This window comes from Pelmatolapia mariae, linkage group LG15 (genome assembly GCF_036321145.2).
Source record: "Pelmatolapia mariae isolate MD_Pm_ZW linkage group LG15, Pm_UMD_F_2, whole genome shotgun sequence".
Lineage (NCBI taxonomy): Eukaryota > Metazoa > Chordata > Actinopteri > Cichliformes > Cichlidae > Pelmatolapia > Pelmatolapia mariae.
The window spans coordinates 28,633,971-28,660,937 of record NC_086240.1 but is presented as its reverse complement, the minus strand read 5'-3'; the positions used below and the strand labels follow the sequence as shown (position 1 = coordinate 28,660,937).

General features: G+C 44.0%; 3 protein-coding genes across 4 annotated transcripts; 2 read left to right on the top strand and 1 right to left on the bottom strand.

The window, feature by feature from the left end:
* Window positions 1-5,844: 5,844 nt before the first annotated feature.
* On the bottom strand, window positions 5,845-11,535 carry LOC134642745 (activator of 90 kDa heat shock protein ATPase homolog 1-like). Its single transcript, XM_063494698.1, has 6 exons — window positions 11,387-11,535; window positions 9,318-9,400; window positions 9,111-9,228; window positions 6,439-6,518; window positions 6,301-6,352; window positions 5,845-6,214 (listed from the first exon to the last, which is right to left on the bottom strand). The coding sequence occupies exons 2-6, from the start codon at window positions 9,396-9,398 to the stop codon at window positions 6,057-6,059; spliced, it is 489 nt and encodes a 162-aa protein (XP_063350768.1). The 5' UTR covers window positions 9,399-9,400; window positions 11,387-11,535; the 3' UTR covers window positions 5,845-6,056.
* vipas39 (VPS33B interacting protein, apical-basolateral polarity regulator, spe-39 homolog) lies at window positions 11,100-21,829 on the top strand. The gene is made up of 19 exons (XM_063496598.1): window positions 11,100-11,205; window positions 15,329-15,421; window positions 15,530-15,635; window positions 15,732-15,869; window positions 15,948-15,986; window positions 16,459-16,523; window positions 18,645-18,701; window positions 18,864-18,956; window positions 19,045-19,078; window positions 19,148-19,250; window positions 19,459-19,486; window positions 19,583-19,656; window positions 19,729-19,804; window positions 19,887-20,021; window positions 20,215-20,256; window positions 20,336-20,512; window positions 20,609-20,698; window positions 20,980-21,084; window positions 21,157-21,829. The coding sequence occupies exons 2-19, from the start codon at window positions 15,329-15,331 to the stop codon at window positions 21,175-21,177; spliced, it is 1,476 nt and encodes a 491-aa protein (XP_063352668.1). The 5' UTR covers window positions 11,100-11,205; the 3' UTR covers window positions 21,178-21,829.
* A 342-nt stretch (window positions 21,830-22,171) lies between these two features.
* Window positions 22,172-26,500, top strand: gpr132b (G protein-coupled receptor 132b). 2 transcript variants are annotated; one of them, XM_063496003.1, is made up of 3 exons: window positions 22,172-22,306; window positions 23,234-23,275; window positions 24,707-26,500. In XM_063496003.1, exon 3 carries the CDS (start codon window positions 24,712-24,714, stop codon window positions 25,774-25,776), a length of 1,065 nt encoding a protein of 354 aa, XP_063352073.1. In that variant the 5' UTR covers window positions 22,172-22,306; window positions 23,234-23,275; window positions 24,707-24,711; the 3' UTR covers window positions 25,777-26,500. The 2 variants fall into 2 exon arrangements, with proteins under 2 accessions (XP_063352073.1, XP_063352074.1); XM_063496004.1 differs by having other exon boundaries at window positions 24,666-26,500.
* Window positions 26,501-26,967: the final 467 nt, after the last annotated feature.

The window sequence follows — 26,967 nt, the reverse complement described above, 5'->3', positions numbered from 1 at the left end:
TTGGTAGTAATTGTGACACTTCACGGGGTGAACGAATTAGTTATGAGAGAGAGCTACTCGTTAAGCTGCCATGTGTTGGGATGACGTCACCGGAAACCAACCAAAAAAAAAAAGAGAGTTCTTAGTCAAAGCTGTGTCCCAGATGTCACACAGGCACTTTTATTAACATACAGCATAGATGTACATGAAGAAATTACTCAAAAATAAATTATCAGCATTTATTAAATAATAATGCTCCATAAATAAAAGAAAACAATGTTGTTTTTGTGCATAACAAAAAGCTCACAATTGTGCAGTCAAAATGTAAACTAAAAGACGATAACAGGTGCCTTATACACACACAATACGGTAATATTACGTTGAAGCACAGTACGTATTACTCCGCGAGGCTCCGGACTACGGTAGCCGTAATGCTCCGACAATCCATCAAGCGGTGTGGCTCCGTAGCTTACCAAAGTCGTACTAAAACATTTTTTGACAGATTGCTGAGCACCGTGTACCACATAAAATCGGTTCGCGGTCAGTAAGCACAACCAGAATTCATACATAAGGCGCACTGTCGATTTTTGAGAAAATGAAAGGATTTTAGGTCATGCAGCCCCTGTGGGCTGCATGTCGTTAGTGCGGTTAGCTCGTTAGTGCGGTTAGCTCGCTAACACGTTGACGCTGTTCAGCCCCACGCACGGGGCGATCCGCGGTAACTCGTTAACGGAGATTTGCCGTGTTTATCTTGTCGTTGCCTGCAGGTGAAGCTATGGGGGAGGGGGAGTTGTGTTCAGTGAAGGAGAGGCGAGGCCGAGTAACGTTGCGTAGAGACAAAAAGTGGACGAAAGAGAGGCAAACTTGCGGCTCCACAAGTATAATTATAACGTAACATAGACTATATCGATATAAACGATATTGTCACATCTTATATCTCGTATGAAAATATATCGATATTTTTAAAAAAAACTTGATATGTCGCCCAGCCCTACTTTTACCCTATGTCTATCATTTTTAAAGGCAAAGAAAAGGTCTATTCTTGAATATACTCCATGGGGGATGAAAAGTAAGTAACATCTCTACGCTTTGGATGCATTTCTCGCCAAATATCCCATAAACCCAAGTCATCCAGGCCCTTTCTTAGCAGTTTACTCTGTGAACTCTATTCTATTCTATTCTATTCTGTTATTATTAGATGTAACATCCTTATGCATGATTGTATTAAAGTCCCCTGAACATATTAATACACCCTGAGAGTCCAAGGAGATTAATTCAAGGATTGTTTTAAGAAATTTCAAATCATAATTTGGTGGTAAGTACACTGAGAGAAGAGTTTTGCCTTGAATTAACACATATTTGCCTTCATTATTCTTTACTTGTTGGTAGGTTCAAAGTGTAGGGAGTTGTGTATCAATACTGCAAGTCCTCTTTTATTACCTGTTTTAAAAGAGCTGTAAAATGTATTTGTGAATCCAAATTTCTTTAATTTCTCATGCTCTGCTTGAGATAAATTAGTTTCTTGGAGAAATATAATCAGTATTTTTTCCTGCTTTATCTTAGACATGACTCTATTCCTCTTAACAGGGTTGTTAAGTCCATTTATATTCCATGAAGCTGCTCTAAAGTCACAGTTACTCATACCAGTATTCCCAACCACTTATATCGACGCTCTGAACATAGTTAGAACTATAAGAACAAAATAACCACAGAAACTGAACATATGTTACCCTAAATTCCACTCCTAGGGCTTTACATTGCCCTGTCAATCTGTAGTGTCTATTCTCACAATATTGGAGAAAAAATCCTACCATATGTAGGAGCTCCATCGCTGCATCCAGCAGCATTCTCTCTCCTCTGAATGTTTTAAGCATCTCTCGCAGTCCTGATCAACATAGTCTGTTTTCTATGACACAGGTCAAACACAAAAAACTGGTATAAAGCAAAAAAGTGAATGCGTTACGGGAGCGTCCAGCATGTAGTAGAGGAATTTCCTTATAAATCTTAAGTAAGATGTAACAAATTGGTACAAACCGTACGGAGTGGAGAAGGCCATTTTTTCCTTAGACTCCACAGCAATGTTCCCTCTAATTTTTCATGTGTCTGAGCAAACACACAAACTTCCTTACTGTGAGCAACATCAGACATGTGCACTGTGGTCATGCCAGCATCACATCCATCCAAGTTACATGGTTTATTAAAATAATCAAATTACAGCATTTACATTAATGTTAGACTAGTTTTAATTAAGTGCTTTAGCCCACTTACAATGAAAATTAAAAAAAAAATCTTGTTCATGACCTGTGTAGTATGTTAACACTATTGGAAGTAAAAATAACTTGAACTCCAATTTTGAAAACACAACTTTCTTTTTTTTATATAAAGCTCTGACTTGTATTATGAGTCTGTGGTCTGGGAGAGAGTTCTGTAACTCTCTGTCTGCAAAATACAGTATAAAATGACCAATGTTGGGCAATTAATTATATAGTTACTTCTTCAAAAAAGTAACTGAGTTTTGCAAACGACAAAGTTTTTGGCTGCTATTTACCTAAAAATGCAGCCAAGGCGTTTTTTTAAATAAACACTTCAGACTATTTCCAGAACAATCAGGTGTTCTGCATCAAATTTGATGCCACACAAATTATTTGTGCCTCTCCAAAAAATTATTTCTGTCCAATATGAGATAAAGGAGAACAACAGCCTGATACCTGCAGGCCTGACAACAGGAGATTTATCACTTCTGTAACACCTGTAACATTCAGCAGTCGCCTCATTGTTCTGACACACACAACAAAACTATTAACTACACTACACACTAACTACACAAGACAGCACACTCACTTTAGACTCCAAACACGCTAAATGTCGCAAATCTCTCACATCTCAAAACACCGCCGTCACTCCTAAAACTTCCCCCCTTCCTAAACAACTAAATGCCAAGTTGCCATATAATTTTTTGATTGGTCAACATGGTACATTTTTCCACCAATAGGAAAGGGAGGCGTTTTTTTTGGTTTTGTTTGTGCTCACAGGTGGAGAGTGCTTTCGAGCGCTTTCCTTATAAAACGACGTTTTTACCGTTTCTTCCTGCAGTAAATATAAACAACGATAGTATTCAGGAAAAAAAAACAAACATTGCATATATTTTTTATCATAACTCTGGTTTTACGTGGCCTATCAACACAATTTAAACACTGGTATAAATTGCCTGAGCCTAGCCCCTCTGTTGTACAAGCTTTGCTGGTGTTGCTGGGCCTGGAGCAAATTCTCCCGTGATAACCGCCCCAACCTGTGCAGCTTTGCTTTCAGGCCCAGCACGTATTGAATTTTATTCTTTGCGGGGCTCGACCCTTCCTCCCAGTTGTCTTTAATTAAGTCGAGCACCCCTTGCGGCTACCTGCCATACAGTAACTCAAAGGGAGAAAATCCCATGGAGGCCTGGGGTCTAGCCACCGATCCCAATTTCGTTCATCCTCGTTAATAAACTTAAGAATCATGGACTTTAAAGTCTTATTCAGCTGCTCCACCAGCCCATCAGTCTGAGGGTGGTAGACACTGGTCCGAATAGATTTAATGTCCAGTAATTTGTATAGCTCCCTCAGTGTGCAAGACATGAACAACGTGGCCTGGTCATTCAGCATTTCTTTCGGAATACCAACTCGGGAGATGACCTGAAACAATGCCTGAGCCACACTCTTCGCTGAAATGGTGTGCAGCGGTACTGCTTACGGGTATCACGTTGCATAAACCACCAGCACCAACACAAAGCGATAGCCGCGTGCACTCAGGTGGAATGGCCGGAAGATATCCATACCAATGCTCTCAAACGGCATCTCCATCAGCGGTAATGGGCGCAATGGCTCCTTTGGAATGGCTGGCTGGTTAACCAGCTGGCATTCTGGGCACCACCAGCGGCGCATAACGGCCCAAATACCCGGCCAATAGAATTGGGCCATTATGCGCTCCAGAGTTTTCTTGCATCCTAAATGCCCTGCCATGGGGTTCGAATAAGCCGCCTGGAAAATGTTCCCCGGCGGCTTTGTGGCACCAACAACTGGGTGCAGATCTCATTCGTGCGAGTGTCAAGACTCACTCGATAAAGCCGATCGTTCCGTAACTGGAAATGGGTGTAAGTCCGCGCGGCTTCAGGGTGCACCAACAGACCATCAATATCTATCACCTGGTCATAGGCTGAGCGTAGGGTGTCATCCCGAGACTGCTCTAGTGGAAAATCTTCTGTGGGGTGCATAACCGGAGGCAGTGGGGCCTCTGTAGAGGTTCCCGCCACCTCCTCTCCCCCAGAGTCAGTGTGAGTCGACCCAGTGTCACTGCTAAGTGCCGGGCAAACGTTACACAAATTTACTGGTCGCGATCGCACCCAGCTTATTGCCCCAGCAAGCTGTGGAACTGTGCCCAAAATGGGATGCGACATGCCGAAGCCCTCTCCATCCTGACGATCTCGCCTCCCCTCCCCTGAGCTGCAGACAACGGCAGCTGACGCTCCGAGCGCCCCCCCGCCCGCGGTACCGGCGGCGGTCCTGCCGGCAGGTTGGTCCTCCGCCAGCGTTGGCCCCGGACGCAACCAGCTAGCCGCCGTGTCCTCCAGCTGTCGAGCCCAAGTGAACGGCCGCTCCCCCGCTGACATCCGACTAGCCCAAAATCGCCTCCGGTAGTCCTCCGGGGTGAACCCGAGCCGATCCAATACTGCCCTGCAGACATCCTCAAAGACACCCCGGGACGCCGGGGACAGGCTGAGGGCCGCCATCTGTGCCTCCCCCGACAGCAGCGGCAGCAGCCTGGAAGCCCACTCCTCCTCAGGCCACTGGCAGGCAAGTGCTGTGGCCTGGAATGTCTGCATAAAGATTAGCGGGTCCAAGTGCAATGAAGGCACTCAGGTGCTGAGTCTGTAACTGGGCTATGGCAGAGTGGATAGTGTCACACGCAGCTGTGGGGTTGGCAGAGGGAGGAATGTAAACAGGCTCCAAGTTCAGAAGGGTAAATTCCCTGTGCAAATAATACGACTTGAGTCCAACAGCGCACAGTTCAATGTCCGGACAACAAATCCGTTCTTTGATTGTTATGTGAGCAGGGTTACCCGCTCGCTGCACTGTCCCGGTCAGCCCAAACAGTGTGGAAGCCATTCATGGATGCGTTGTCATCGGGAATATCCTGGTGCTTCCCTGATTCAATGAAACACATCAAGCTACACTCCCAGTACTCCCTCTGACTCTGTGCTAGCGCTATCAGGTCATCCATCTTGTTTGCTAGTGACCGAACATTCTTGATTATAATAGGTGGCAGACACGGTTTGCATCTTCTTCTCTCTTTGAGCCTCTGCTGTCTTGCCCTCTCCTTCTTTCTCCTCTTCTGTCCTCCACCTCTGCATCCTCAGTGTGTTTTCCTCCAGATTTCAGCTGGTACTTTCGTGGGTCTGAGGACTGATAACCTGGCCGGCATCAGGGCGATCAGCTGATCTCTGGAGTAAACCATCCATGCGGTGTGTAGGAGCTGTGCCGCGGTCCCATTCCTCAATAAAAGTAACACTTGCGCGGTCACAAGCAGAACCAAAACTCTCGCAATTCACATGATTGAAAGGAAAGCTATTAAAACAGACGAACACTCTAAGTACAAAGTAAAGGACAAAGAAATAAGTAAGAAAAAGTTAAACTAAAGAGAAAAAACAGAAGGAACTGTACTGCATGCATGGTTGACGCATGCACACTAAATATTCATTTATGTCTTCTTTAATGAGGCAGGTTTTTACCTTGCAGTAGGGAGTGACTGTTGCTGTGAAGTGGGACTGTATAAATAAAGTTTGAAGTTAAAATGTTGCACCATGTTGACAGCAGCAAGACAAACACAGAGTGGAGAGAAGTTGTTTATTAACATCCCAAGTCAAAGCTTAAAAGAAGATTTTAAACTCTTTGATTGGAACCTCTTGGGTACATTGTTCCTTTTAGTCTGGGAGTCACATGGTGCCTCCTTGATACAGGAATTGTGTTGCTGTTCCTTTAACAGTTCATTCTAACCACCACCTCCTCTCAGTCTGTCAGATGAGTTCCAGGGTTTGGAGTCTCTCAGTATCCAAATGTCTGCTTGATGGCCCGGAAGTAGAAGCGGGTCCAGCCCTCTCTGGTGGAGTCCTCTTCTCCTAAAGGGACTCCTCGGCACTCCAACCTCAGTTCTGTGTCGTCTCCTCGATCATCCAGCTCTAGGCTCACGGAGGCATAGTGGTCTAGAGAAAGTCCAGAGAGGTTAGAGTGTCCCTGAAAGCAGCAGCAGAAAAACATGAGTGCATCACATCCTAACAGGAAGACTCACTGCTGGGCCATGTCCTGAACCGCCACTTCATGTCAATCCTCTTGTCTGGCACCTGTGGGGAGGGGCACAGTCTGGTTTACCATTCCGTCATGGTACAGCTGTGCTGATGTGTGAGTGATTGGGCAGCTGTGACCTCACCAGCTGTGTGAACTGTCCACTGATGCTCCCGTCCAGCAACTGGAATTTCCCCCCACAGCAACTGTCCACCATCTGGGATCAGAGGTCACAGTTACCCCAGGGGTCATCTCCCTGGCTGATCTTTACAGGTGTAAATTTCATAATGAAGCGTTTTAGGGACTGTCTCAGAGTAATGGCTTGCTGAGGGCTGAAACTACAAACGTTCCAACCACCAGGAGAAGCTCAAAACAGAGTACTAAAGCTCCACTTAGATTTAACGTGTTTTGCTCACATGCATTTGTAGTGGATGTGTCACAATCCTGGGTCTTTTTACCCAGCGTTTTGAGTTTTTGTTTATTTTGATGTTTATGGTTTATGTTTAAGTTCATTGGGTTTTATAAGGTAATTTGTTTATTAGTTTCCCCTTAAGTTTTCAACACCTGTGTTAAGTATCCCTTGTCCTTTATGTGTTTCATGTCTTCATGTCTTTTGTTGTCAAGTTCATGTTGTCACATCTGCGTTTCATTATGTTTCCCATTTTATTTTGAAGAGGTTCTGTGTTCCTGTGTTCTATGTGTTTAGCTTTACGTTTCCCCTGTGATGTTGTTATCCTCACTTGTTACAGCTGTTTCCCCATGTGTTTCCACTTCCCTCATTATCCTCCTGTGTGTATTTAGTCTGTGTGTTTTCAGTAGTGATGGCCAAATGAAGCTTTCTGAAGCACTGAAGCTTGTATTGAAAAACGGTTCGTTACTCGAAGCTTTTCAACACAGTCCTCTCTGGTGACATCTGGTGGCGAAAATTATGAAGAGCAGCTTGAATCTACAAAATAAAATGGACTGCTTCATTATCACTGCTCACTCTACAGAATGGAGTTCTGTTTGGTATAGGGCCACCGTTGCGTTGCTTTGAACATGTAATTGTTTTTTTTGCAATTTCGCATGATTGTAAAATGCTTAAATTTCTTCAGTATTGAACAGCAGAAATGAGACTTCCTCGTCGGAAGTTGGTACATAACGGTAGGCCGGTGGGTAATAAGTATGCGAAAAATGCAGAAAACAGAGATTTGTAGATGGGAAACTGTTCTTGAAGTACACTGAGAGAGAGAGAGAGAGAGAGAGAGAGAGAGAGAGAGCTGTGCATGAAGCGTGATTTTAGCGGGGTGGAAGCAAAACAGAAAAGAATTCATGATGATGTTTATATGAAGCGAAATGTGAAGTGTGGTTTGGATCTTCTTTTGCTGGAGGTTCAGTCAACTCTTTTTGGAGAGTGATGAAACCTGCAGCTGCAGAATCTAGCGGAAAAAAAAGAGTTAAACACAGAGCGCGGACTCGCCGACGCATCAAAATCTGATTCTGATGCGTCGGGTCCGCGCTCTGTGTTTACGTTTTTATGCAGAATCCGTAAACCTGCTCTCATTTACTGTTTTAGCTGTTTGGTGTTTGACGAAATTTTGTGAGGTTTAACCTGAGATTCTGGCGTTTCAGGCAAAATAAATTTATATTTCAAAATCAATTCAGGATTTTAATTTCTCCTGCCTGAGAGAAAATCCTCTTGCATGGAACAGAAGAGGCTGGAGTGCAGAAACTGCACTGTGAGTTGGAGTACAGACTATCACCTAAAAAGAATAAACAAAATGATTTTCTAAAATGTGCAGCAATTTAATTTACATATACTTTAAAATACATTTTTTTGTTTTTATTAGCTTTAAGTCAAATGGAAGCGTTTCTTAAGTCATATACTGTACTTTTTCAGATAAAATAAATTGACCAAAATCAACTCAAAATACTCCCACACACCACAAAACCTCCCATTTTCCTCCCTGGCTCTGTTTCTCTCAATAGAACGATCAGTGGTTTGCAATCTCTCACTATCAAAACAATCCACAAATCCCGTGAATGATTCACTTCCTTATATCCATTTGAATCAGGTACCGAAGCAGTTACGTGCGTAATGAAGCTTCGGACGTCACTGGTCACGTGGCCAAACGAATCAAGCTTCGACACAGTGCTTCTGAACCAGTGTGTTGTTTTTTTCGACACACGCTCCGGAGCGTCAGCTTCAAGCGGGCCATCACTAGTTTTCAGTCATTCCTTGTCAGGTTGTCTGCTGTGTTCAAGTCATGCATCCAGGTTTTTTCCATGTCTCCATGCCAGGTTTCATGTTGAAGGTTTTTTCATGCTTTAATCTTAGTTCACCCAGTTTAGTTTATTGTTTAGTTTCACTTTTGTCTTTTGTTTTGTACTTCTTTGCCAGCCTTAATAAACGGCTCGGTTTGGTTATTCCATGTCACGTTTCACATTCTGTTTTGGTCTGCATTTGAGTCCTTTTTCGCAATACATACAGTCTGCCTCAGCCAGACTGTGACAGGATGGCTGGGTGCTAGGGGTAATTGTAGACTCTGGTTGTCTCAGTAACTCACCCCCTCATATCAGCAGTATTCTTAACACTTTGGTATTCACTTCCAACTATTATCTCAAGCCTGGACCCACCCACCTCTCACTGCTGAATTTCACAGAACTTTAATGCTTTCAAGTTTCCACATTACTTCTAGCTTTTTCCTGTTTAGACCCACCCCTAAAAGACTTTGATAGTTACTGACTGATCTACTTAAGAGACACAGAGGACACCCACAAACAGTTCTAAAAACTCCTTATGGTCAGAAACTGCCTGATGTCTTCTGGGTAACACACCTGATTTGAGCCGCCGGACATACTCGCCCAGAACCCTGCGAACCTCCTGGACGCCGGAGGTCTTCATGAGTTCCAGGAGAGGTGTGTTGGGCTGGTCTTTACAGAGAGCCACGCAGATCTGGATAGCAACATAATTATCAATACACTCATCAGTGCAGTCATCACTGGGTTGCAGGGTATGTGATCAGAATCAGAAGTCAAACTCACATCCAGGTCATCCTCGTCATTCTCGTCAGACAGGTTGGACACATCAATAGTTCCTCTGAACTTCACTCCCCTGCAGGACATCCCTGCACACAGAAAACAGTTGGCACTACAGAAAAAGAGCAACCCTATGTTAAAATCCCCGCTGTACACCAATTTCCTCTATTGGCAACTCTATACTCAGAAACATGTGGCTAGAGATTCTGGCAGTCATAGTCAAATGTATTCCAAGGGCCAGAGCGGGTGACACTGAGTCAAAATGAAACCTTTCATATAAGGATAAGAGTAGATTTAGTAGTTATAATTAATATCATCAGCAAAGACTCCTGGTTTACAATAATGGCTTACACAGCAGTGGGGAAGAACTCTCCAGTATTATCTTTTTTCAATACCATGTGCCAACACAATGCAGAGCCGCTGCTTGAACTCTACTCCCATGGAGATTGATTATCTTGTTTAAAGTGTTACCTGACTCTGAAAAAGAAAGACTGAAATCAAAAGCACTTGACTCCCTGGTATAACTGAATAATGTGCATTTTCAACCAGATAACCTGTGAGCTAAAGAGGAAATGGTGTCTTGCTGATTTAGAAGATCTTCATTTAGCCAGGAAAAATAATTTGTTGCTCAATAAAAAGGCCACTGTAAAGCTGGAACATCTGACTATTCAACACTCACAATGAAGATTCTTTACAGTTTTTCCCCAGTGACCACTGAAGTTAGGGTTAACGCTGATAATATTTCAAAATAACTGCTCGAACATGCTCCCAGAGTTATCATCATGATAGCTGCCAAGTTGTGAGATGTGCTTCTAGAAGAACTTTGGCTGAAGGGTTTACCGCATGGGTCTCAAACCTAAATGAGCTATGGGCCACTGCTGGCACTGTCATCTTATTGGAGGGCCACTTCAGTGTTCAAGTAATACAAAACAAACAAATAAGAAAACACCCACAAATATTTCCTAAAATGTAGTGTTGTATTTTTAAATTTCAGATATTGTATAACAAGACAAAACGTTTTTTTCTCACTCTTAATTGAAGCCTTTCATTGAACGACCAAATAAACACATCAATACTCTCTACCTGGCCAGACACATGGCAGCACTTCTACTATAATTTTGTTCAAATTCATGCCAACTAATATTTTTACATCCAGTAGATGTCCTACTAGAGCAAATGAAGCTTCAAGACGCTTTGCGCTGGGGTGAACCAATTGGATGAAAAGCTTCAGTGCTTCATGAAGCTTCATCTGCCCATCACTAATGGCAACCGTAACGCTGCCGCCTGGAAAAACAGAACATAGCTGTCAAACAAAACCCAAATAGTCCTGACCCGCCACAATATGAAACAGGAAAATACCGCCGTGTAATCCATTTATTTCAACAAAGTAACTGTATTCTAAATACCACCTTTTTAAACGGTAACTGTAACGGAATACAGTTACTCATAATTTGTATTTTAAATACGTAACGGCGGTACATGTATTCCGTTACTCCCCAACACTGGTGGGTCTTTGCTCCCAGATTGGGAACCAGCAGAGCTATACCTGCACGCTGCTCTCAGGTGATAATAACCTAAAGCCTCCCAGGTGGAAATAAATCAGCTGACGTCTGCAACCAATCTGTTGACAGTCACATCACTGATGCTGAATATAACAGACCAATCAGATCCACTTTTAGAAGAACGACTCCTCTGGTTTATGTGATGTTTTATTTTCAGACTTTTAAGAAAATCAAATTAAAAAGAACATCCGTCTGGTTTCCTGCTCCTTTAATCGAATTATTGATTAGATAAAAAATGGACTTCCTGGTGCAGCGTACTACAGCTCCCAGCAAACTTCGCGCAGCCGGAAGCATCCTCCGTCAAAGAGAAGGAGAAGAAGAAGCAGGTGAAGGTAAAAAAAACAAACAAACAGCTGATTGATTCTCATCGATTATCAGGTTTACAACCAGCGGTTTGTGCTTGATGTCTACAGGTTAGACACCAGCGGAGTGACGTCACATTCCCACCGTTTGTCACTAAAAACACTAATATACGGATTTTTCATTTAGCTAGCTAATGCTAACAGAACAAACCTGCAGCTGTTACCAGAAAACGTGTCTGTAAAGGTTCTCAGTCATCCAGGTCATTGTAGTCTAAGGAGCTTGGAAAGAAAAGCGTCTGGACTTCTTTAAGTTGCTTGAAGACGTTTCACCTCTCATCCGATAAGCTTGTTTGACCCTAGAACCGAAGAAGCTTCTCGGATAAGAGGTGAAATGTCTTCAAGCAACTTAAAGAAGTCCAGACGCTTTTCTTTCCAAGCTCGTTACCAGAAAACGCACACATGCATAGCAGATGTGAGTCCGGGATCAGAGTGTGTTTGGACTGACAAGAAATCAGGTTTAGCCCGTCCAGAACCGCTCCAGGCTCTGAATCCAGGCTAACCAACACGGGCTACGGCAGACTGCAGCGCACTACAACTCCCAGCAACCCCGCGAAGTTGTAGTGGTTCGGTGTGGGAACGAATCATAACTCACAATAATCTCTATTGAGAGCTTCAGTAGATTTTCTTAATGTACAGGCTGTGATCAGCTGATCTGCTGCTCTTTATGGATGTATACACCTGAATTCAACAAGATGTGAGCCGATGTTTCCTGAGTTGTCCTAGCTGATTTCATCCTCTACACTGACAGTACACTGTTTATGCTGTCTTTATATTAGACACTATACAACCATCATCAACTGAAATTCATATGAATCTCTGCTACACTTGATGTAAGCTAACTGAAATGACACCACAGCATCTGTGCACCTTTACTGTAAATGCATCACAGTGCAGAAAACTAACCTGTTTATCCTTTTCTCTCCCTGTGAAATGCAGCTGGACCTTTAGCTGTAACACACTGTGAGATAAACTGCACACAAACAGTTTTTATGTTTGCTGATGTTTGTTGAGCTAATAGAAACGCTGCATTTCAAACTGCCTGACACTTAAAAAATGTTACTCCCTTTATGCTCGCTCCTCTTCAGTGGGGCTAGCTAGATGCTGAAGTACCGCAAACACAATTCATGGACACCCCTGGCTATGACTATGAAGGTTCGCAGTGATATAAAATAATTACTCCCCTCAGATGTGTTAAAACTAAAGTAAGGGGCCGTTTTGAAAATGTAAGGAGTAGAAAGTTCAGATATTTGTGTGAAATGTAGGGATAAAAGTAAAAAGTTGTAAATAAAAATAAATAATAATAATACTCAAGTAAAGTACAGATACCTGAAGATTCTGCTGAAGTATTTGTAATTCGTTACTTCCCACCTCTGGTCCCAGACTAGGTAAATGTGGAGGGTTCAGGAAGGACATCCGGATCAGGCTTGCAGGTCATAAAGAATCAGATTTCCATACCGGATCGGTCAGGCCCGGGTTAACAATGACTGACTCAGTGCTGCTGGCCAACAGGTGCAAACTGGGCTACTATTGGCTACTACTACTGACTACTATTGAAGATGAAGGAAGAGGAGAGGGAGAATCAGGATACTTTAATAATCCCTAAGGAAATTATGTTGTTACAGTTGCTCCAAGACAATAACAGTAACAGACTAAACTAAATTAAATAATACAATGTATTACAATGTTTACAAAATAATAACGGGCAGCACGGTGGCACGGTGGTTAGCACTGTTGCCGCACAGCAAGAAGGTCCTGAGTTCGGTTCCACCATCAGGCAAGGGTCTTTCTGTGTGGAGTTTGCATGTTTGCATGTTCTCCCTGTGTTTGCGTGGGTTCCCTCCGGGTACTCCGGCTTCCTCCCACCGTCCAAAGACATGCACTTTGTGGGGATAGGTTAATTGATTAATCCAAATTGCCCATAGGTGTGAATGTGGGAGTGAATGTGAGCGCGAATGGTTGTCTGTCTCTGTGTGTTAGCCCTGCGACAGACTGGCGACCTGTCCAGGGTGTACCCCGCCTCTCGCCCTATGTCAGCTGGGATAGGCTCCAGCGCCCCCCGCGACCCTGAAAAGGATAAGCGGAAGCGAATGGATGGATGTTTACAAAATATAAGAAATAGCTCTAATGTATACAAATATATTTATAAATATCAAGAATATTAGAGACATGACATATACATGATTGACATTTTACTCTAACCTGTGAAACGTTGTTATTTTACTGTACAGGATGTGCAGAAGGGTGTAACTTCTGCATTGTGCATTAGATGGAGGAGCTGTACGGAGATATCCACAGGCAGGAATGATTTCCTGTGTCGTTCAGTGGTGCCTTACGGGTAATCGCAGTCTCTCACTGAGCGTGGTCCTGGGACTGGCCAGCACATCATGGAGTGGGTGGGAGGTATTGTCCAGCATTGTCCTTATCTTGGACAACATCCACCTCTCAGATACCACCCTAAGGGAGTCCAGCTCCATCCTCACAATATTACTGGACTTGGGGATCAGTTTATTTAGTCTGTTGGCATCTGTGACCCTCAACCTGCTGCACCAGCATGCAACAGCATAGAGGATGGCACTGGCGGCAACAAACTCATAGAAAATCCTAAGCATTGTCCGACAGATGTTGAAAGACCTCAGAGACACATCTGGCCCTTCCTGTAGAGTGCAGTGGTGTTTTTAACCCAGTCCAGTTTATTGTCTATGTGTACTCCAAAGTATTTATAGTCCTCCACAAAGTCCACATCGACTCCCTGGATTGAAACAGGGGTCACAGGTTTCCTCATCCTCCTAAAGTCCAGGTCCTTCTGAGAGGGCATGTTAGGACTAGGAGGCAGCGAGACAGAAGGAAAGGCAGGAGTGTGTAGGTGAGAGTAGGACTCTAAGTGTTGGGACTGTGATGGGAAAGGGAAAGAGGGTAGATATACTATGAGAGACCAGCAAAGGCCAGGAGCAGTGGAGGTGGATTCTGCTGTACCTTGGTGTAGATAGAAAGAGAAAGAAAGTAGGGGTAATGTTGGAGGTAGAATATGCAAATAGGGTTGTGGCAGTAAGGAGAGTCTGAAAAAGGATCATGATTTTGAAGCTAAAAGTCAAAAGGTGTGAAGTGGTAGAGAGTGTTCCCACACGGTTAGCGTGGTGATTGGAGCAGACTTTAAAGGATATGTAGGTGAAAGGAACATCAGACAAATGCTTTTCTTTGTGCACTCGTGCTACAGTCAAAGCTGATTTCAGTTTGTGAGTGGGAAGAGAAAAATGGTGGCATGGTCTACAGCTGCTGAGGGGTGGGGATATGGACAGACCTTTAGATTTGAATGCACAAAAGAACAAGAGCGCGATGGTAAAGAGTAAACTACATTCAGGAAAGAAACAACTGCATTATTCTGTTAACACAACATCTAATAACATCTGCACTGAGAGCATGCTAACACAAAGCTAGCCAAGAGCGCAGAGTGATGTTAAAGCTGAGTTCTATGCAGACCCGAACCCAGCAGCCAGAGCCTGAACTTCATCATGTAACAAAGACCGTAATGAGCAGTCAGGCTGCAGCGTCTGTTTCTACCTGTCCATGTGTGTACTGTAGAATCACCCTGGCAACCACTCTGCAGTGTGCTTTGGCTGATTTTTGGTTTTACTTTGTGTTTATATGTAAAAATTGTATGCGTGTCCTCATTAGGATAGAGATCTGTGTCAGGTTTATACTGTTAAAAGCAAATGTGTGACAGTTGTTTCAGGTCATTTCTGGAATAATGAGAAAGTAATGTAACAAGTAGTGTAATAAATTACTTTCTTTAGCAAGTAATTAAGTAACGTACTTTATGAAAAGTAATGAGTAATGTGTAACAGATTTTTTTTTTTGAGCAATGACATAATAGTGCTAATAATACACACTGAAAATAAAAAATATGAAAAGCTTATCATATGCTGAGACGGTGTTTCTCACTGTGCGGCACTTCCTGACCTGGGATCTCATCACATGATCAATAAGCAGAAACAGAATGACATCATGTGATGCAGGCTGTGTCTTACCAGCTAATAGCTTCCTTCCTGTCTGTGTTGACAATTTAAATAAAGAGTCACTAACTCTTTATGTCCAGATGATTAAGAGTAAAGTTGACGAGGAAGACTACTGGCACAGCTCCAAGTTTAAAGCGTTCACCTTCGATGATGAAGATGATGAGTTAAGCAGGGTAAGACCTCCAGAACCAGAAGCCAGAGTGAACTGTTCTAGCCCTGCATGTGTGTCATTGACTTGATGTGGCTCTCAGGTGTGATTTTTAGGTGTTGTTGTCTAACAGTTGAAGGAGTCTCGGCAGGCAGTAAACAATATACGGCGGCTGGTGGAGGAAGACGATGACGACGATGATGTCGAGAGGGTCAGCTGGAGCGGCGAGCCAGTCGGCAGTAAGACCCCTGCATTCTCCTCATTGGTCACTCCTTTGGAGAATGCTGAGATTTGATTGGTTGTAGGGTGGTTACCTGTCATACTTGTGTCCACAGGTATTTCCTGGTCCGTTAAAGAGACGGCAGCCTCCAGTCAGAGGGCAGATAGAGAGCCCGCCTTCCCCAAAATCAGCACTGACACGCCATTGATCAGTAGGAGCCAATCAGGATACTCGCTGAGCTCTCTATTCAAAGGTGAGGACGGTCACATGACTCAGATTGACCGAAGCCTGATCATGTGATTCACTGCAGTTGTCATGTGATTCTGCGCAGGAAAACCTAAGGTAGGGAACTTCCAGACCTTCAGTGACGGTGAGTCCTCAGATGACTCAGGTGGTGTTCTTATACCTTTACGATATTTCACCTAGTCAGGGTCATGTATATCAGGGTATATAAATGAATGGTGGTTGGATGAATATGGGATGATGTTGAATGGTGATTGGATGAATATGCAATGATGTTGGTTGGTGGTTGGATGAATATTGGATGGTGTTTAAAGGTCAAATAATGGTTGTATAAATAGTGGGTGATGATTAGATGGTGAGGGATAATTGTTGGATGGTGATAGATGATGTTTGGATCGTGATTGGTTGATGGTTCGATTAATAATGAATGCTGATTTGATGGCGCTTGGATAATGGCTGGGTGAATACTGGTTGACTGTTTGATGGTGGTTGGATGTTGTTTGGTGGTTGCATGGTCATTAATGATGGTCAGATGATAGAGGATGTATGGCGGTTGGATGTCTCGCTCAGACTGACCTTTGTTTTTTGGGGGTTTTTAGCACTTACTGACTCATCTGTCAGGCTCTACGCTCCTGAGCTCCGAAAACCAAAGTCTGAGTACAAGGTAAGATTACCCTGGTTAAATAGGGTGTTATATTTAGTAATCTAATTACTATGGGTGTGTAATATGGATGTTCAAATATTGTGATAACTGTTAATCTCATTACTGTTATGCTTCAAAATCCAGTTACTCTTGGGTATTCTGATTACCCGTGAGTAATTCAATTATAATATCATTAACCTGATGTAAGTTGATGTGCACGACTAGTCGACTGGACAACTAATCTTCATTGTTGTCACTAGTCGGTACCAGACATATGAGTCATGTAATCTAGTTGTTTTACATTTGAATTAATCCCCACTGCTGGTAAATAGTTGTGTCCTAATCTTATGGAACCATCTGCCACCAGGTGAGAAATGCCAAAAATCGGCCTCATATTTTAGTCACCACTGTTATTTCTAGTTCTTTTAAAGGCAAAAGAATGAGATCACAGACAATCCTTAGCGATAAGGCGAGGAGTTCAGTTGTTTGGGAAGGGTTTAGAGTAGAGTCGATGCTCGTCCACATTTAAAGGAGCCAGTCGAGGTAGACACCAACTGGGTAAGGTGTTCCGACCAGGGATATCCTGCCAGGAGGAGGCCGCCGTGTACACCTGAGACATGGGTCATGTTTTGTGAACTCAAAACATGTTTTAAATAATTTGGATTCTTCAAAACAGCCACCCTTTGCTTTGATTACTGCTTTGCACACTCTTGGCATTCTTTCGAGGAGCTTCATGAGGTCGTCACCTGAAATGGCTTTCCAACAGTCTTAAAGGAGTTCCCAGAGATGCTGAGCACTTGTTGGCCCTTTTGCCTTTGATCTGTGGTCCATCTCATTCCAAACCATCTCCATTGGGTTTTTAGGTCATGGTAAATGGTAGATGGACGGATTCTTATATAGCGCTTTTATACTCTGTAAGGTTTTCTGAGTGATGAGAGGTGTGACGTGTAACTGTTTGCACAGACCGTTTTTTGAAAAAACAATTATCGGATTCATGAAGCTGAACTTAAATCATGCATAAATGATTAGTATTGATTCAGGTTTGGATGTATGCGTTTGTAAAATAGTTATACTCTTGCTCAGATTGCTTCCGATTTTTGTGTGGATTGACGTACGTTACACACAAATCACTGCACACATCTGTAAATCATAGTTTATGCTTTTGGGTCATGTCGTACGCATTTGCAACCCTTTTGTGGAAAATTCCTCTCCGTATTTAATCACCCCCCTCTTTTCTGGTCAGTGAGTGAATTTTTAAACCAGGCTTGAATCAGGGCCATCCTGATACGCATGAGGAGGAGCTCACTGATGAGTCGGAAACAATATTTAGTGTTGATTATGTTCACAATGGAGAAAACTGCCTGGCTTTTGTGTGTGGAGCCAAACATGGTGACTTTCCTCACACCTGTGGAAGGTTGGCTCATGCAAATGGCTCTTTTGGGTCCACATTTGCTGGGAGATTGCATCTGCAGAGGCCCAGCATTCATCTGTTGCTCTATTTTCACTGTACACTTTTTGTTTTTGCACAGCGTGTTCGTTATTGTTTCGTGCCACCAGTCTCTCTTTATTCAGAGTTTTCAGACACAGTTGTCTGTGTTTCTCCTTTTCTTTTTTCTCCATCGCTGTCTTTCTTCTTTTTACTGTCTTTTCATGTGTAACTAAGTCTCAGCTGTCAGATTTACCGCCTGGAGTATACAGAGTTCATTGGCTGAGTGGTATCACATGGGGTGGCTTAAGTTGCATCCAACTGGTCTGTGCATTTCTTCAGCCACTGAACCACTACCGTAAAGACCAGAAAAAGCTGGACCAGTTAAAACAGAAGCACCCCATCAGCTTTGAAATTTTTACCTTCTTTTTCGTACTGGAAGTCCGGTTCCGTATGGGACAGCTTGTGGGTGCAGCTCAGGACCCCAGTCCGCCTATTAGTGACCTCTGGCCTATGTTGACATTAAACGGTTCTCAAATTTAACTCCATATCCGTATTTCTTAGTTTTAGACCAGTGGCTTACTCTAATATTTTTCCCTCATTTAGTCGTCTAAGAAATTAGTCACCATTGCTAATTTAATTACTCTGGGGTAATGTGATTACAGTTGTGTAGTTCTGTGCTGTCATTTCTAATGGTGATGTTATTGTGATGTCAGGATTATGTCAGTGATTGGTCACCTGAAGAGACGGTTCAGAGACTCCAGCAAGGAAAGGTAACACACCTGTTCACCCAAGTCTGAGTATTTCTGCTCTGTATTAATATTGTAAGTATTTGTACTGTGTGGCAGGCCATGTCTCTGGAAAAATTCAGTGTGGTACTCTGAGCGTCAGTACTCTGTAGTAGTAGTACTGTGATTATTTATACTGCATTGTAGGCTGTGTCTCTCGAGAGGTTCCGCACACTGCAGGACAAACTGCTGCTGCTCGATCTCGCCATCGCCGCTCATGATGGAAACGTCATCACGGCTGTAACTTGATCTGATTCATAACGGCATCATTTAAACTTTATTAACCATCCCATCAGACACAACTGAGCATGCTCTGTTTATGTTTCAGGTTTTAATCTATCTAAAGAGGACGCTCTGTAAAGGTGAGTGTGGTCTTGATCCCGGTCCTGCTGGTTGATTGGTTCTCCCACTGACTCTGTTTTTGTTCTCAGAGGTTTTGTTTCGAGAGCTGGAGTCCAGGCAGACGGCTCTCAGACACTTCATCCACTACCTGAGTGAGACCCAAAACCAGAGGCTGCTGCTGGAGCTGCACAGGTTTGCTCACACCTACAAGTACACCTGTACCTGCTGATTACTGCCCTCGTCTGTATGAAGCGTGATGCTGAACATGCTGCAGGTGTTCTTGTGACTGAGTGATGAGGTTCAGGTCAGCAGGTAGACATTCAGGTGTGTCACAGGTATCTGGTGTACACCTGTACAGATAGAACTCTTTTGATGTGTTTGCTTTCTTCCCGTTCCTCAGAGCACTGGGCAGAGCTGAGGATGCGGCAGTATGTAGTACTCTGTAGCTATAAACACATCAACATTAATTCTTCTGGCGTTCATTGGGATGATGATGATGCCATTTTCTGTTTTCATGGCAACAGCTGCTTCAGTATAAGGAACACTTGAGCATCACAGATGAAAACAAAAGACGGGACTTCCTGAAGAACTGCCTTAGGTCAGTAATCTGATTACACTCAGGTAACTGTTAGTGTTTGTTGTTTACAGTTGTTTGTTCGTTGTTTTTCAGCCTCCCGTTTTCTGCTGAGGACCTGGCCCATGTTCAGGATCACTACACTCTATTGGAAAGGCAGATCATCATCGAGGTCAGTAACCAGTTAATTAAGTTCATGACGAGGTTGAAGGTTTCTGATTGACTAGATCCAGTTTAATCACTGTTGTTGCTAGGTGACAGACCGGCAGGCTGAGCGTGGAGGGAAGGTGGAAATTTTCCAGAAGTTTCCCAGAAAAGCTTTGATCCTCAACATGCCGCTGATCACCACGCTGTACTACTGCTGCTTCTACCACTACGCTGAGCCAGAGGTCAGTCTGTTAGCCTGTGTTAGTTTTAGCCCTTCATAGCCTGCGTTAGTGTTAATTCCTGTTAACCTGAATTAGTGTTAGCCTCTAGTAGCCTGCATTAGTGTTTTTCCCTCTTAGCCTGAGTTAGTGTTAGCCGCTGTTAGCCTGAGTTAGCCTGAGTTAGCAGTAACCTGCAACAGTGTTTATATTTCAGGGGACCTTCAGCAGTCCGTTAAATATCCGTCAGACCTTTAAGGTGAGAGCTGACTGGTTTGCTTTGACTTTTGACCTCTTTTGATCTGTTTGACTCACTGACCTGTGACCTCTGAACTCAGATCTCAGAAAAGCAGTACTTTGTGACTGCTTTGGCTGCAAGGGCGAAGCTGAAGGCATGGCTGGACGTGGACGCTCTGTTTGCCAGCAGGAATTGGCTCGGGTTCACCAGGAAGAAATCACCACTGAGCTTCCAGCGAGTCGTTGACATCCTACAGAAGAACTCCGCCCCCACACACGTGAGCTACTGTAACACACCTGGTGCAGAGGAAGTGAGAGACGTAGCCATCAGCTTGTTATTGATTTTTGATCATTGGTTATTGATTACATGTCAGGTGCTGCAGGACTACGTGGCACTCGTGGACGACGGAGAGTTGAGGCTCACTTTGGCTCAGAAACATAAATGTCACGACATCGTCATCAGTGTGAGTCTGCCGAATTTGATTTAGCTGCTTGTGGTGGAATTAAGGCACGACGGGTCCAAGGATCATAGTTTTGAGCCATTTTATTGAGCACTTCTCACCACAACAACCAACCCTTGAGTCCCCGTGTTTTAACACCGCGGGCGCGATCTGCAGATGCCGTGCAGGTGCGTCCGCACGGCACCACAGACCACGCCCCACCACACTGCTGCTTTAAAAATGACCAATCAGAGAACAATACTTTGTATGATGTCATGATGATGTTGTATCTCTGGGCAAATCAGACATACCGGGACATGAAGGACCGGCAGCTGCTGCTGGGATACCGTGGGAAGGTGGTGAGGGGCTCAGCGGAGGAGAGGAAGATTGATGACCTGCTCAGCAACCCGGTGAGGAGCCTTCTTTGTGAACTATATCATGTGACTTGACATGTGACTAAACTATTTCTTCTTTTCTTTCAGCAAATTCGCTGGAAAAACTAACATGGCTGTCACCATGGCAACAGGAATGTCCTTCTAGCCCATCTGTGGCTGTCTGAATCGATGTAGCTCTGCCTACATAGCCAGAAAGGGGGAGAGTCATGACTCTGATGTTCCTTTGAAAACAGGAAGTGACTGTATTGATGTGAGAAAGAGGGGGCGGAGTTATTTCTTCATGTTTCATCAGATAATTGGACACACCTCTGACATTAATTCTGACATCATCACGCCAAATAAAATAAAAACACAGATTGATGCTTCAGGACAGTGCATGCTGGGATACGGATGCTGCTGCCATATTTGTCCGACTATGTATGTGTGCTCTCAAATGCTCAGGTTGCCACCTCTCATAGACAGATCTGTCCTAAAGTGAACAGGTTTGAAGTTTGTCTAAAAGTTTCCCAAGTAAAACAAAAATCCAAAAGCTGTGATCAATCCCATGTTTCTGTTAACATGAAGAGCGGACTGATGTATTAAATATTCCTGTACTGTGTGAGAAAATAAATCATAACTTTTAATTAAAAGACATCAGAAACAGCTGATTTTTGCTTAATGGATTTTTTTAACCTTTTATTTGTTCACAAACATAAAGTGCAAAATAAACAAACATCCCCGAAACCCTTCTCAGGCCCATCTCTCTGTTATAAACAGCCAATAAACATTTATATATAAATTATTGACTCTCCTCATTTGTATAATTAATGACGATTTTTTTCATCACCACATGAGAGATCAAAGGGAAATAAACAGCAGCTTTGAAGAGCAAACATTCAGATATTTATCGAGTTTTCAGGCCAAACATCGATATTTTTCACTCCGCTGGCTCTGAATGTTGGCGCTTCCTTCTTATTTTACACGTGTTGTACAGGTTTGTGTTTACAGCCCCGTGCATTTTATGAGACTCCTCGTGCTGCCAGCAGGCGGCGCGCGGTCGCGGTTTCACGGCATTGAGGAGACTGAATGCGTGCAGGCTGGCGTTTATCGATGGTCTCTGATAAAAGACGAAAACCTGTGTCGATGAGACGGTTAGGAGTCACGTGACTCTGCGGGACGTCACTGAGCATCACTTCGTTAAGGAGCAGCACGAGGACAGACGCGAGCTTCACCTGAGGACAGCAGGCAGCGCGTGCAGGTACAGAGACTACACTTACTGCAAATACACTGTAGTGCTGCCAGGTTTATTAGACAGAGTACTTCATTCTGCTGTAATAGCATTAAAGTCACGTGGTGTACTTCAAATATTCTGAGTGTACTTTCAGTTCGCATAGTACTGCAGTATACATAGTACTGTACAGAGAGGTTACTGATGAAGAACCAGTATTATTGATCGAGTTATTAATCCAGTCGATCGATCAGCGGGACACACAGCTGATCGATCAACCGATCAGAAAATATTCGTTTAAAGTGAGTCAGTCGGTGATGAAGAGGAGGAGGAGAACAAAGAGCATCAAATATTCACACTGAACCTCAAGTGCAGCCTTGTCCGTGGGCTCTTTGTTCCTGTTTCTCTAGTGACTCTGAAACACGCCAAAGATAACGCAGTGTGACATAGAGCTGTCAGCAGAAGAAGAGGTCTGAGGCCTAAAATGAGTTTAGTTTTTTTTTTTTTTTACTTCATTGATCTGCAACCGGTTTACATTCTTTTATTTGTTATTGTACAACAAAGTACACAGCTAAATTTACTGCAGTACTGCTTAAAGAAACAGCTCTCCTTGTAGTATATGTAAGAGTAATAACAGAAGATAGTTGATTGGTTAATAAAGTAACGATAACTGTAGTACTGAGTACTTGTGTATTTTTACTGCAGTAACAAATGAGTACTTTAATGTACATTTTAAACTTGTCGCGCACTTAGAGTACTAATAGTGCATTGTACACAGTACTTCTGCAGTACTCCTTTGAAGTACTGTTACAATGACTTTATGTGTGAACTGATGAGGGATCAGTATGGAGGTGGAGTTATCGATCGCCATTTCAAGTACGTATTCCTGTGTCAGGTGTGTAAAGGGGAGGAGTCAGCTGAGACCTCTGATTGATTGATTCTGATTGCACATTTCAGACTCATTACATTCCCGGAGGAGGAAGAGGAGGATCATTTCAGGTAAACTGTCTTCTCCGAGTACATTGCACTCTGTGGCGTGCTCAGATTGAAACCACAGAAAAAGAAAGCTTACCCGAGCCAGACACACAGAGATACGTGGTTTCCATGCGCCGATGAGGTGAGGTTTCAGCATGACAGACGTGAGAACCATTATTGTGGCGGGGTTTCCTGCAGCAGTTTCCTGTTCAGGCTCACTTCAGACAGGAAGTCATCTCATAATCGTGATCGGTCAGCCTGATGACCAATTGATCAGGTGGTATAAAGGTCAGAGGAAGCTAACAGTGTCTCACTGCGCCCACAGGAAAGATTCAGGTCGCTGATGAACTCGCTGATGAGTTTATAAACGGCGAGCACAAAAAAAACCTTTAAGACCCTTTAAGAACCCTTTAAGATTTAAAAAACAACGTGTGAACACCTAGAAACAGATTCAACCTCTGACGATGTCTTGTATGAATTGACATGACTTTATTTCATGACCTCGGAGGAACTTTTCCTTTTTTTAATGAACATGAGCGAATCATGAAAATCTGCATACTTGAGGCTGAAGAGCATAAATAAATAGTCCCAGACCTGGATCTGGAACAGGTCGGCTCACCTTAAAGTGAATTCATTACCTCCTGATAACAGCTCAGTCCTGATACGAGTCCAGAAATCCCAAATTTACCTGCAGGCAGCTGGTGATCCAGCTTTCAGAATTTAGATGGTTAAAAGCTCATTTACGACACTGAAGGTTTTTGACTTTAGAAGGAAGGGGAAGTGAAATTTACTTTACAGTCTCAAATTCTTTCAGGGTTTAGTTTATTTTAATCTCATTTAACAGATTTCTGATCACCTGGTTTATCCCTGCTTTGCAGTGCTCACCAGGATGGCTTTAACTCTTTGTCACAGATCAGCCACTCAGCCTGCGCTCGTCTGTGAGGGGAAAGTTCTTTTCATTCAAGTATGTAGCGATGAATAAATCAAGTTTCAGAATAAGAGTGTGGGTGAGACATGAGAGCTCAGACCTTTTTTTAATGATCGAGCTGTTTTTGGCCTCATTTGGTGTTAAAATCGTGCAGAAACCAAAAGTCCTGTGTTCTTTATCCCCACTCTCTCCATTGAAGGTCATTATTCAGGGCTGTGCCAGGTGTTATATGAATAGTGCAGCCCACCTACAGCAGGTGAAAACCTCCCCTCAGACCGCCGTTTGACACCTTCAGTTGCTTTTTCAGCGTGACGCTGATCAGAGCAGCTCTCGCTGCTGAGCATGCTCAGCTGGGTCGGATTCTGCTGCCGTCTCCATGGATCCTGTCTGACCTTCTTGTGTGATCCTGTTCACTGTGCTTTAAGTTACGTTTTTATTGATGCTGATATCAGTATAAAGACTCTGATTGGCTGTATCTCTCTGCAGATGATTAGCCCTGGGCTCTGATTGGTTGTCTCTCCCCGCAGACATCATGCTGGCAGTCACCGAGGCGGTGACCCAGACGACCAATCGAAGTGACCTGAACTGCACGCTGCCGCATGATGAGGGCCGCCTACCGCTGGTGCTGCTGTACAGCGCCGTGCTGCTGGTCGGTCTGCCCGCCAACCTGTTGACAGTCCTCCTCACGGGGTTGCAGGTGCGCAGGAAGAATGTGCTGGGCGTGTACCTGTGCAGCCTGTCGGTCTGTGACCTCACCTACCTGGGGACGCTGCCGCTGTGGGCGATCTACGTGAACAGCGGTCACAGGTGGCCATGGTCGTCAGCGTTCTGCAAGCTGACGGGCTACATCTTCTTCAACAACATGTACATCAGCATCTTCCTGCTCTGCTGTGTCTCCTTCGACCGCTGCGTTGCCGTCGTCTACAGCCTGGAGTCCCGCGGCCTGCGACGGCAACGCCACGCCGCCTTTGTCGTTCTTGCCATCATCCTGGTGGTGGCCGTCGGGCACGCCCCTGTCTTCACAATGAAGGAGGGCGCCACAGAGGGTTCGCATCACTGCTTCGAGCCAAGTCAGAGCAGCGCGATGGTGACAGGCTTCTACTACGCTCGCTTCGTCATCGGCTTCCTGCTCCCACTGCTGTTGCTGGTCGTCACCAACCGCGGCATCCTGGCTAATGTGCAGCGCAGCACAGGGCTGCAGTCGGCACAAAAACGCCGTGTCCGGCAGTTGGCCGTGGGCGTGGTGGTTCTGTTCCTGGTGTGCTTTGCCCCATACCACGTGATCCTACTGGTCCGAGGCGTCATCTTCCACTTCCCGTGGCTTGACAACTGCTCGTTTCAGAAGGCCATGTACACACCCTACACCATATCGCTGGGCCTGTCCACCATCAACAGCGCTGTCAACCCAATCCTGTACGTCTTGTCAAGCAACAACATTCGAAAGGATCTACGGCGAGGACTTGCACAGGTCTGTGGCAGGGTGCTGGTGAGAACTCCGTCCAACACCAGCCAGAACAAAATCCAGCCGATCAACAACTCTTTAGAGCTCAACACGGGCAGCGAGAGGCTGGCAGCAGGAAAACCACCCGGGACCTGAGGTAGTGGTTCCACAACACTGCAGTGTCCTGCAGCGTCCTGCAGTGACCGCAGAGGGCCAGGACCAAGAACCGGGGGACTTTAAGTGCTACGCATGCACAGAAAAAAAAAAACAGAAATGTTTGGAACGAGAACTTTAGAGACAGAAGCTAGAGTAACGAAGGTGACACAAACACGAGGATTTGAATGAGGCCTGAGAGATGTTGATCTGTGATGTTGCAGTGCTCTGTGTGCACTGCTGTGTTGCACACTGTCAGCCTCCCTGCTGCCATGTGTTAGACTGAAACAGCAGCATCGTACCTGATGGCCGAACACCTAGTGCGTGGCCACTCCCGCAGACACAGAAACATGTAACTGCATCTCAAACATTCACACCTGCAGGGAACTAGCAGGCCAATCAGAGCTCACAGAGACGATGTGACTCAGCTGTCACTAATATCTGATTATTGATCACAAATCTGTGTCCAAATAAACTAATTTTTATTCCCATTTCACCTGATCAGGTGTTCAGAAGGTTCATGGTTCACCTGCCGGGTTCCATCAGAAACAGCTTTTGTGTGCACTGAGGAGCTGTTCATGTCCTTTCTGCTGTTGAGGGGACACTTTTTACTGTAGCACTTCAACCGGACAGACAGGTGACCTCAGATTATTGTTTTCTCTGAACCGTAGATACATCACACACCTGGTCTCACAGTTTTTAAACTGTATTCAGTAACTGGCTAATGTCTTCTGTCATCATTAAAAAAATGTAAATTATTCATGTTCACTCATGTGGACTTTTTTAAAGCAATTTGAATTAAATGTAACCGTGATCGTCATGTGACCATCAGAGATAGAGAGAGATAGATATAACTTTATTAATCCCTCGGGTAGGTTCCTCTGGGAAATTCAGTTTCCAGTAGCAGGACACAGACAGAAATTTGCATAGTAAAGAAATTAGAATATAAAAAAGGGGGGAAAGAGAATGCGAATAGAAGCATAAGGATAAATATAGCATATATACACATATATAAATACAGAATATATAAATAGGCAGTGAAATATACTCATTAATGAGATGTAGCAGCCAATTGTCTATTGCACATTTCGACTATTGTGCAAACACTACAGCTTAGTTGCCCCCCCGCCCCATATGACCATCGTATGATCACGTGACCTAAACCACCTCCATTTCCTCAATCAGATAACGAGA

Bases quoted from the DNA above. Each gene is read 5' to 3' on its own strand.
- vipas39 (XM_063496598.1), top strand. From the start codon at position 15,329: ATGATTAAGAGTAAAGTTGACGAGGAAGACTACTGGCACAGCTCCAAG. The intron at 18,957-19,044 runs GTAACTTGATCT...TTTATGTTTCAG, and splicing joins ATGGAAACGTCATCACGGCT to GTTTTAATCTATCTAAAGAG. The intron at 19,251-19,458 runs GTTTGCTCACAC...CCCGTTCCTCAG, and splicing joins CTGCTGCTGGAGCTGCACAG to AGCACTGGGCAGAGCTGAGG.
- gpr132b (XM_063496003.1), top strand. From the start codon at position 24,712: ATGCTGGCAGTCACCGAGGCGGTGACCCAGACGACCAATCGAAGTGAC.
- LOC134642745 (XM_063494698.1), bottom strand. From the start codon at position 9,398: ATGTCCTGCAGGGGAGTGAAGTTCAGAGGAACTATTGATGTGTCCAAC. The intron at 9,229-9,317 runs GTGAGTTTGACT...GTTGCTATCCAG, and splicing joins ATGACGAGGATGACCTGGAT to ATCTGCGTGGCTCTCTGTAA. The intron at 6,519-9,110 runs GTGTGTTACCCA...ACTGTGACCTCT, and splicing joins TGTCCGGCGGCTCAAATCAG to GATCCCAGATGGTGGACAGT.